Consider the following 10,534-nt stretch of genomic DNA (forward strand, 5'->3'; position numbering starts at 1 on the left):
GCAACGAGGGAAGGGACAGCTTCAAATCTAACAGACCCCACATTGAGGAGTGGTTCAAGAACTGAAACAATGAGATGCATCCACATTGGGCTATCATGTGTGCAAGAAAATCCAGCTGACAGACCAACCATGGCTTCTGTTGCTCTGATGCTTAATGGCTACTCTCTCACTCTCCCATACCTCACAACCAGCATTTTTTATGCACGGTAGTGTTGGTTCTGACATGTGTTTGGGATGGGAGAATAATTCAGAGGTGACGACTGGGTCAGATCGATCCAAGAGTAATTTAGAGGTGACAGCTGGGTCGGATCGATCCAAGAGTAATTCAGAGGTGTCAAAGCATCCGAAAATGAGGCTTCCTTAATTACCGAACTATATCCTCACTATTTTAGTGCTTGGAGATGAGAACTGGGTTTATCAATTTATATAGTATTTTAGAATCCCTTTTATTTATTTTTCCATTTCAATGGCGTGGTTCATTAATTCATTGTTTTGTTAGTGCTGGATAAGACTTATTGTCATGGACATATATAATCAAATTAAGAACAGTACATGTCAGCTAATATTCTGTATTTTGCTTAAAATTGGTTTTGCGCGCAGTGGCTTTGATTAATTTGTGCAATCAAGTTTTCATGCTCAACACAATGAAGGCATAATGCTAACCATCTAAAGCAAATTGGGCACTTAATGTGGGATCCTCTGTATTTTGCTTAGCGAATGATACATTGAATATAGTTATTAAATTGGTTTAGGGGATCTTAGATCGATATTCTAGCTAGTACCAAGCTGTAAAGTAAATCATCAAGTATTATATACCCTGTAGCTAGCTAGCTGTAAAGTACTGCGCCTAGTATTTGGTGTAGTTTATAGGGTAACTAAGTATATATCGGAATGGGGACTAGGTTAATTCATTTAGAGGACCCTATATCATGATGAATTTGTTTTTGTACAGTGACTGAATGGCATATATATAATCACAGATTCACATCTAATTAATGATAGAAACTCTATAATGTATTAGTGGAAAAGTGAAATGGTCAAGATATATTCTAATGTGAAATAATAAAGGATAAGGGCAATGCTAGAGCGCCCTAATGACATATCAATTCAAATATTTGACATATCATAATTCATCTGTCATATCATTTTTGTAAAAAGACCATTTTAACATTTTTTCAAAAAAAAAAAAAAAAACTCTTTCTTCTTTGCAAATCATTCCATAGTTAATCTAGTTGCTTGACATTTGATAATGATCTTCTTATCTAGAAACAATTCATTAAAACTCGATCTTTAAAGTTATCTTTAACTCTTAAGTTTTTGAATTTCTTAATTTCTTAATTTACATCCACTTTTTTATTGAATTATTTAAATTTCAATCCTGACCATTCCCATCAAGCAAGCACACATCAACCTTTATTTCCCAGCCACCGCCTCATCATTCTCATGGTTCAGAAAGAATTAGGGCTAAAGAAGATAAATAATACATATTTGATCTTTATTAATTAATTTAAATTAAAATTGAGTTGGATAAAATAGTCTTTTCATAACAATGATAATTTTAATGTGAAAAATAAATAGTGATGTGTATTTGTCACATCAGATTAAGACATATTGGTCATGTGCCCTAATATGGCACAAAATCTTTTTCCAAAGGATAATATTAGGGTGCTCTAATTTTCATGTCAATTAAAAATTTTAAATATTGAACGTAAGTATATATATGTCATCTATGTTTTATGGCAGAATTTTCTTATAATGAAAAACTATATTTTTTACACTTAATGATCTAAACACTACACACTCTTTGATCATAAACAAACTCACCAAATTAAAACCTTTTTTTTTTTTTTTTTGAAAGCCAATGGCTGAAATTTTATTAAGACAGATTATGCAATATACAGCATCCAAAAGCCAAATAGGCAAAATATCCTAAAAAAAACTCACTCCCGTGTGAGAAAGAGCATACTGAGCCAAAGAGTGTGCGACACCATTGCAGCGCCGCCCACTGAACTGAAAAAACTCATCAAAACCGCCGCCCATCGGCCACCCCACCGTCACCGAGATCACCGAAAACCGCCGGCCACACGGCTTTGGAAAATTTACAACTCCACAAAGCGTGCAGCGAAGACACCGGGCATCAATCTGCAGCTCCCGTTTAAACATATTCGCATCACAAGGTATGATATGTCTGCAGCACCGCCATAAATTTTTTTTTATCTTACTAGGCACCTGCAACTGCCAGAGTTTCCGCCAGAATTGATGTTGATTTGTATCAGTAGACGAGCCACCAGCAGCATATTCAGTAACCTTAAGGCTCTTAGCTAGCCAATACCCACTCTTGACCGAATAAACCCCCCCTTTTGCATAATGCCAAATTAACTTATCGCATCGCTGGCCAGAACCCAAAGGAATACTAGTGATTAAGTCAGCCTCCTCAATCTGGAAGTTATCATAAAGAAGAGCATAGAGTGAATAAGTCACACACTTTAATTCAGATCAACGGCTAGCAAGGGAGGAGATTGAATCTGAAAAGTAGTAGGAGAAGGTGACCAAGGATCCACTGGATAGTAGCGCCCCTTCAGAACTCTAGCCATCAAAGTATCCGGGGCTGTCACCAACCTCCAGCCTGTTTTCGCAATAAGAGCTTTGTTGAATACCTGAAGATCCCTAAAACCAAGTCCACCCTTAAGTTTCTATTCACACAAACCATCCCATGCAATCCAAGTTCCCTCTTCTTATTGTAGTTGTTTGTCGACACTTATAAGTATGAGTAGTTGTAAATGTTCTATAGTGACCATCGTATTTTTATGTTTTAAACCTATGCGTATTAATTACTTTCTTGTAAATGTGTATTTACAAATTAATAACATGTAAAGAAATACAATGTAAATTACTATTTTTAACATAATTTTACTCAATTACATGAGTTGTAACTGACTGACAATTAAACTACAAGCAGACCATTATTCAAAAATTTGGGTCAAACATTTGAATGCCCACATCATTCGACCAGAAAAGTTCTAAAAAGCGGGTCATGCATGGAATTGAAGAAACAATTTTGCAAAATAAGGCTATAAAATGCATCACAATGTTTGATCATACATCTAGAACACCTAAATGGGCATAGCAAACCATACCTGAAGAAAGACGTGTGCTAAAGGCACATTGGCTATATATAATTTATTGATTGCATGTGCTAGTCTGTGAGACCCAAATTGTTAATTGGGCTGAATTGAACGAAACGCTTCGGCTATTAAAGAAAAAAAGGATTGATTTCCAAGCGGGTGGTAAGAAGCTTAATTCAAGCTAGGTAGCTAGATAGAGATGCAACAGCTGGAATATATATTAAAGCAAGAACAATGGATAAGTTCACGGAATTAATTATATATGCAACAGCAATAATAATTAGGTATTATGATCATGTAATTAGATCATCGTCCTTCCTAGTACTATTTTATTTTGTTCTATAGAATATTTTAGGCTTAGGTATTTGACTATATACATATTCCAGAGCTTATCAATCCTTATAGTTTGGGCAGCCTAATCTAAATTTAATTCTGGGGTACATTTTATACACGTTGCATAAAAGTCAGTGTTTGACTTACTACTCCAAAAATAAACACCTCGACTATTCATCAACTATCTTATGGAAAAACAAAAAATATAAATTCTCCAAATTTAAAAAAAGAACAAATTAACAAAATTCCTTTTCTTTTGACCCATATTACGCGTTAACATAAATAAGAATGCAAATGGATGTGTGGTCCACTGCAACCCCACTCCCGTTTCAATCAAGGCTTCCATTTATTTGAAGATATTCAGTTAGTCCTCAAAATTCATTAATTACTGATTAACTAGCAGTCCCATCTCGCTCAGTCAACATTTCTATTCAAACATGCATGAGCTGTGTAGAAACCTCCCTGGTCAAAGAAGTAGCTACATATATATGTTTGATAAGTGAAAATATCATCTAAGGATCGAACCTACCTAGCTACAAATTAAGATGTAAGAATATGCATCGAATTAACTAGTAATAAAATTTTGTATGTACGTAAGGTTGATTTATGATTTGGTCAAAACCGAGTACTATTGCTAGATCATTTGATAGAAATGTAAGCCGGCCGGCCTTGAGGCTAGGCGGGCTGGGCGACCGCCTAGGGCCCAGCCTAGTTTAGGGCCTCCTATTGTAAGTTGGGCATCTCCCTCTTACTATGTTATTCAGTATTTCAGTCCATTAAATTAAAAAATAATAATAATTAATTGTATATTAATTTTTGTCGAAGGTAGTAGAAGACAAAACGATTTAACTTTTCACTTTTTCTAATCTCTTCCTTTTCGTATGATCTATCTTCAGTTCTCCACTGTGGTCCAGTACTCTCTTGCTTTCCTTTTTTTTTTTATTCACAGTAGTCTTGCAATCTTTCTTCTCTTCTTTTTTCATAATTTCATTGATTCATTATATTTCTATTCCTCTAAACCTCTTCGTTCGTCTATGCCACTCTCAATCACACAGTACAATTGAAGAGGAAATAAAGAAAATCTAAGAGAAAGCTAAAAAGAGGTAAAACCTTTTTTATTTTATTTTTTCAATTTGGAGTTAGATTATTAAAAAATTGTTTAAGAAATTGATCAACAAAATTAACACACTTTCTGAATCTATATATTTTTGTGGTTTGGGTTGTTTGGCTTACAAATTACAAATTTACAATACAATTTTTAATTTTTTATGCGTATATATATAAATTCATTTGGGCTGTTTGGTTTGGGCTGTTTGGCTTGGGCTGTTTGGCTTATATATAAATTGATTATCAATTTTTAATTTTTTATGCTTATATGCTTGTAACTTTGTAACTTGTAAGCCTTGTATACAATACAATTTGGGTATAAACAAATATCCTAATATCTTATTGTCAATGACTCAATTGTCATTTTGTGAGAACTGCATGTGCGGCTGGCTTCCCTGCCCACTGATTGTATTATATAACTTGTCAATTTGTATATTGTGACTTTCTGTGAACTGAAAAATAATGTGAGGTGCCTTTTAGTTTATATTATTGTTGAGTGTTGACAACTAGACATATTATTTTTTAATTTTTTTATATGGACTGCAGGAGTGGTAGGGTTGGTTTTTGTTTGCTTTTGGATGGAATTGGACCTACATCAAAGTTAACAAGTGGGGGGGACTTGTCAGTCGCTTCTTTGTTTTTGTTGCAACAGATAGAACCAAGCTAACTTGTAATAAATAATTATGTTAATAAAATTTTTTTGTTATTGATTTTTTTTTTATTTAACTCAGTTTAGTTATATGAGGGCCTCAATTTTAATCTTGCCAAGGGCCTCTTAAATCCACGGACAGTCCCTGGTAAGCCCCAAACTAATATTTTAATTTTTGAGGAAATTACAGATTTGGTCCACTTATTTTATACCTAGTTCAATTTTGGTCCACGATCTTTTTTAAGTTCTGTTTTGGTCCACTAATTGTTTCATTTGTTCAATAAAGGTCCAGATTTGTGACTTTAAATTTTTTGGGTTGTGTTTTCTTCAATTATAATTGAAGTATAAGTTATATTTCATCATTTCTTAGTCATAAAAACAAATTTGGAGTATTATAATCTAAGAGAATTGAGATTTGGTGAAATTTGAAAAATTGGCAGTTTTGGGTACCCTACTTTAGGGTCAATTATCTTGAGTTTTAGAACTCCAATTTGAATGATCTTTATATGGTTGTAAAGAAGAAATGCATAGCTTTAAAACAAGTATATATTTGCTGAATTTGGGTGAGATTTGATAGGGTAAAAAGCAGGCCAAATTTGAGAAAACAAATCTGGACCTTTATTGAACAAGTGAAACAATTAGTGGACCAAAACAGAACTTAAAAAAGATTGTGGACCAAAATTGAACTAGGTATAAAATAACTGGACTAAATCTGTAATTTCCTCTTAATTTTTTGAATCTTGACTAGCTAGCGTGGATATAATTATTTATAACAAATAAGAAATTAAAGATGTTATATGCCAAATTATTTGATATACAAAAGTTCAAGTAATAATTGATATCTCTAGCATTACTTTTATTTGTTACATTGTCAGCATTATTAAACCCTTAATTATATTTTCTCGATCCGCTGACTAGTTTTCTATCACATATGCCTATACATATTGATCATAATTTAGAATCCCAGCCCATTAGCCCTTACAGACCAGCAAAGGGCAACACACACTGCTGGAAATGGTTTCCCCATCAAGATTTCTATCCTTCCTTTCTCCCATTGTTCTGCTACTCATCATCACTCAATTAGCCCTTGCTCAGCCACGTTTTCTACACCAATTCTGTATAAACAACAGAGGAAACTACACCACCAACAGTAGCTACCATAAAAACCTCAATACCCTTCTCACCTCCCTTCCCTCTACCAACGGCAATGGCCACGGCTTTTACAACTCCTCCTACGTCAGCCAAGACTCCCCCAACGACCAAGTTTATGCAATCGGACTCTGTAGAGGAGATGTCAATGTCTCCGATTGCCGTTCTTGCCTTAATGACTCTACACATGCTCTCACACGGCTCTGTCCCAACCAGAAGGAAGCTCTTGGTTGGTACGACAATTGTATGTTACGCTACTCAAACCGCTCCATATACGGGGTCGTTGAAACTATGCCCGTTTTCTATTTACCGAACCCACAAAACGTAACCTCCTCAGGTGTTGATGGGTTCAATCAAGAGCTTAGGACCTTACTGGAAGGCCTGAGAACTGAAGCTGCTGCTGGTGGTTCTCTTCGTAAGTTTGCAATCGGAAACAGAAGCGCTCCGACTTTTCAAACAATATATGCACTTGTTCAGTGCACGCCGGACCTGTCGGAGCTAGAGTGCAGCGATTGCTTGGATAGTGCTTTTGGAGATATCCCAACATGTTGTGCCGGAAAAGTCGGTGGGAGAGTTATTAGACCCAGCTGTAACTTTAGATATGAGGTCTACCGCTTCGTTGACCCAACAACTGTGGAACCACTGCCTTCGCCGCCACTGCCACCACCACCAATATCAACCAACACGAATACCACAATAGTAGGAGGTACGTATATATACATGTCCCATATTGCATTCGAAGTTGCAAACCACGTACATGGGGTTTTGGTTATGGTAAATTTTGGATGCCCCCTCCAAAAAAATCATATTCTTCTGTTAAAACTCTTGTTATTTTTTTTTATGTGTTAATATTTTATTTTTTCTTTGCATTAGAGGGAACCAAATTCTGAACTTAGCTTAACTCTAACCTATTACCCTACCAACCCTATTATCCTATGCAACTTTAGGACTTTGAATTTAGATCTCACCTGCCAAATAAAATGTCATAAGATTATAGTCTATAAAATATCAAATTCAGTAAATTAATGGAAATTTGGGCTACGTCCTAGTGATCCCACCATATTCATCAATTCTTCTTATAATAAGTTGCAGATGTTGTTGGATCCTCAAACTTTATTAATTTGATGATAACTCATGATTAATTAATTAATTATTTGTTAGCTACTGGATATGGATCGATCACCTAATGCATGTATATTGAGAACGCTTTAATCAGAGAAGATTTCTGGTTTTTGCAGGATCAAAGAATAACAAATCTCGGACTATCATCATTATTGTTGTGCCAATCGTTGTTTCTCTAGTACTAATTATATCTATCTATATTTGCTTAAGAAAGACGAAGGCAATACCTGAAGCACTTCAAGGTACTGAAACTAAATCAACTTTATTGAAGATTTACATTCCATTCGATTTGGCGAACCTAAACGAACTTTTTTGTTAACTTGTTTCTCAGGCGAAGTTGTAGATGAAATTAGAACTGCAGAATCCTTGCAATTTGACTTTGAAACCATAAGAGTTGCCACAGATAATTTTTCTGAAGCAAATAAACTTGGACATGGTGGATTTGGTTCGGTGTACAAAGTAATCATACAACATTATACATATATATACATGAGCAACTTTATTTATGTTCAATAATTAGATACGTTACGTATCAGATTCCTTGAATGCAATTAATATTATTCTTTTCATTTATCTGTTTTATTTTGATCTTTTTTTAGGGTAAACTTTTCAATGGAGAAGATATAGCAGTGAAAAGACTCTCTATGAATTCTGGACAAGGAGATTTAGAATTTAAAAATGAGGTCTTGTTGGTGGCCAAGCTCCAACACAGAAATTTAGTTAGGCTCCTAGGTTTTTGCTTAGAAGGAAGTGAAAGGCTTCTTGTTTATGAATTTGTCCCCAACGCAAGTCTTGATCACATCATATTTGGTATGGCTAAAATTCTAACTTTTTTTTTAATTAGCATTAAAAGGGTATTTTACATCCATTTGTTTGGCATGCAACAAACAGTCAAACACCATTTATAACCCGAAATCTTATTTTGCATGAATATATAGACCCAAACAAGTGTGCACAGTTGGACTGGGATAGGCGCTACAAAATTATTGTAGGCATTGCTCGAGGGCTTGTTTACCTTCATGAAGATTCTCGCCTTAGAATTATTCATCGTGATCTCAAGGCTAGTAACATTTTGATAGATGAGGAAATGAACCCCAAAATTTCAGATTTTGGTATGGCAAGATTGTTCGTGCTTGACCAAACTCAGGGAAACACCAGCCGAATCGTAGGGACCTAGTAAGTACCCCAACATTCTCTAAGGACTTGTTATTTGTTTTAAGCTATATATATATATATATATCAAAAGTTTCACGAATCTTCATTCATATTAGTTAAAGTTGGCCTTTCTTGTTGTTCATGTGCAGCGGATATATGGCTCCAGAGTATGCCATGCATGGACACTTTTCTGTTAAGTCCGATGTTTATAGTTTTGGTGTTTTAGTTTTAGAAATAGTAAGTGGACAGAAAAATAGTTGTTTCCGCCATGGTGAGAATGTGGACGATCTTCTAAGCTATGTAAGTAAAAATATTTATAGTTTTGATTTGTTACTGCAATTAAATACAATGAAAGAAAGAAGTTTATCTCTAATTATGTTTCTGCATGCAAATTCACAAATCATTTCAGGCATGGAAAAGTTGGAGAGAAGGGACAGCTTTAAATCTCATAGATTCCACATTGAGGAATGGTTCAAGAACTGAAACAATGAGATGCATCCACATTGGACTATTATGTATGCAAGAAAATATAGCTGATAGGCCAACCATGGCTTCTGTTGCTCTAATGCTTCATAGCTACTCTCTCAGTCTCCCAATACCCTCAGAACCAACATTTTTTATGCATAGTAGTGTTGGTTCTGACATGTGTTTGGGATGGGAGAAGAATTCAGGAGGGACAACTAGGTCGGATCAATCCAAGACTAACTCTGTCAAAGCGTCGGAAAATGAGGCTTCCTTGATTACCGAAGTATATCCTCGCTAGGTAGTGATTAAAGATGAGAACTGGGTTTATGAAATTATAATGTAATTTAGCATCCCTTTTATTCTTTTTCCATTTTAATGGTTTGGTTCATTCATTGTTTAAGTAGGTGTTAAATAAGGTTTGTGTTTGCCTTGAAATTCACGACCTATATAGGCTGTAATCACTACAAAAAAAAAAGGTTTGGGCGACGAACCTAGTTCCTCTCCCAAAGTCGAATTTCGTCGCCCAAAAGATTGGGCGACGAACTGAGTTCGTCGAGAGTTTGGCCGCCTAATCTATGACGCCCAAGAGTTTGGGCGACGAGTCAGTAAATTTCGTCGCCCAAGGACACCTTGGGCAACGGAGTTTTTTCGTCTCCTAAAGCATATGATTCCTCGCCCAAAGCATGTTTGGGTAACGAAATTCTTCGTCGCCCAAAGCATGTTTTGGGCGAGGAATAAGGAGCTTCGTCGCCCAAAGCATGTTTGGGCGACAAAATTGTCCGTCGCCTAAACATGCTTTGGGGGAGGAATAATTAATTTCCTCGCCATAACATGCTTTGAGTGACAGATAATTTCCTCGCCTAAACATGCTTTGGGCGACGAACTTCACTATTCCTCGCCCAAAATATGTTTAGGCGACGAAATTGTTCGTCGCTTAAACATTATTTGGGCGAGGAATAGTTAAGTTCATCGCCCAAAGAATGTTTAAGCGACGAAATTTTTCGTCGCCTAAACATATTTAAAAAAAAAATTGTTTTTTTTATTTAGATTATATATTTGAATTTAATATTTAAAAAAATATATTTATTCAAAAACTATATAAAACAAAATTAATAAATTTATATATCAAAATATCCATACAAAGTAGTAATAACCCTAATGGTCAATCTATTCTAAACCAGTAGCATCATCATCATTCATATCTGACGGAGGTTGATGAGAAGATGGTGGCGGGACAAACCCAGGTATCGCCTTGGTCAATGCAGCATACAACGCCTCCTTCTCCGCTCTCTCAGCTCGTAAGTCCTCCTGCAACTTCTTCACTTGAGCGGACAACCCTGCGGCGACTGCAGATGGCTGAGAAGAAGATGAAGACGAAGACGAGGATCGAACATTACGAATCCGCCCATATCCCATGCCGCGTATTTCC

At 35.6% G+C, this 10,534-nt stretch overlaps 1 protein-coding gene across 2 annotated transcripts; it reads left to right on the top strand.

Moving 5' to 3' along the window:
* The first annotated feature begins 6,208 nt into the window (after window positions 1-6,208).
* Window positions 6,209-9,558, top strand: LOC147298644 (cysteine-rich receptor-like protein kinase 26). Of its 2 annotated transcripts, XM_086253510.1 has the most exons (7): window positions 6,209-7,069; window positions 7,602-7,727; window positions 7,817-7,944; window positions 8,085-8,295; window positions 8,424-8,661; window positions 8,790-8,940; window positions 9,050-9,558. In XM_086253510.1, the coding sequence occupies exons 1-7, from the start codon at window positions 6,229-6,231 to the stop codon at window positions 9,401-9,403; spliced, it is 2,049 nt and encodes a 682-aa protein (XP_086109636.1). In that variant the 5' UTR covers window positions 6,209-6,228; the 3' UTR covers window positions 9,404-9,558. The 2 variants fall into 2 exon arrangements, with proteins under 2 accessions (XP_086109636.1, XP_086109627.1); XM_086253501.1 differs by lacking the exon at window positions 7,602-7,727.
* Window positions 9,559-10,534: the final 976 nt, after the last annotated feature.

Source organism: Dryas octopetala, chromosome 1 (assembly GCF_963921425.1).
Source record: "Dryas octopetala chromosome 1, drDryOcto1.1, whole genome shotgun sequence".
Lineage (NCBI taxonomy): Eukaryota > Viridiplantae > Streptophyta > Magnoliopsida > Rosales > Rosaceae > Dryas > Dryas octopetala.

Excerpts from the sequence above, each read along its gene's own strand:
- LOC147298644 (XM_086253510.1), top strand. The coding sequence starts at position 6,229 with ATGGTTTCCCCATCAAGATTTCTATCCTTCCTTTCTCCCATTGTTCTG. Across the intron at positions 7,070-7,601 it reads GAATACCACAATAGTAGGAG|GATCAAAGAATAACAAATCT; the intron begins GTACGTATATAT and ends TGGTTTTTGCAG. Across the intron at positions 8,662-8,789 it reads AGCCGAATCGTAGGGACCTA|CGGATATATGGCTCCAGAGT; the intron begins GTAAGTACCCCA and ends GTTCATGTGCAG.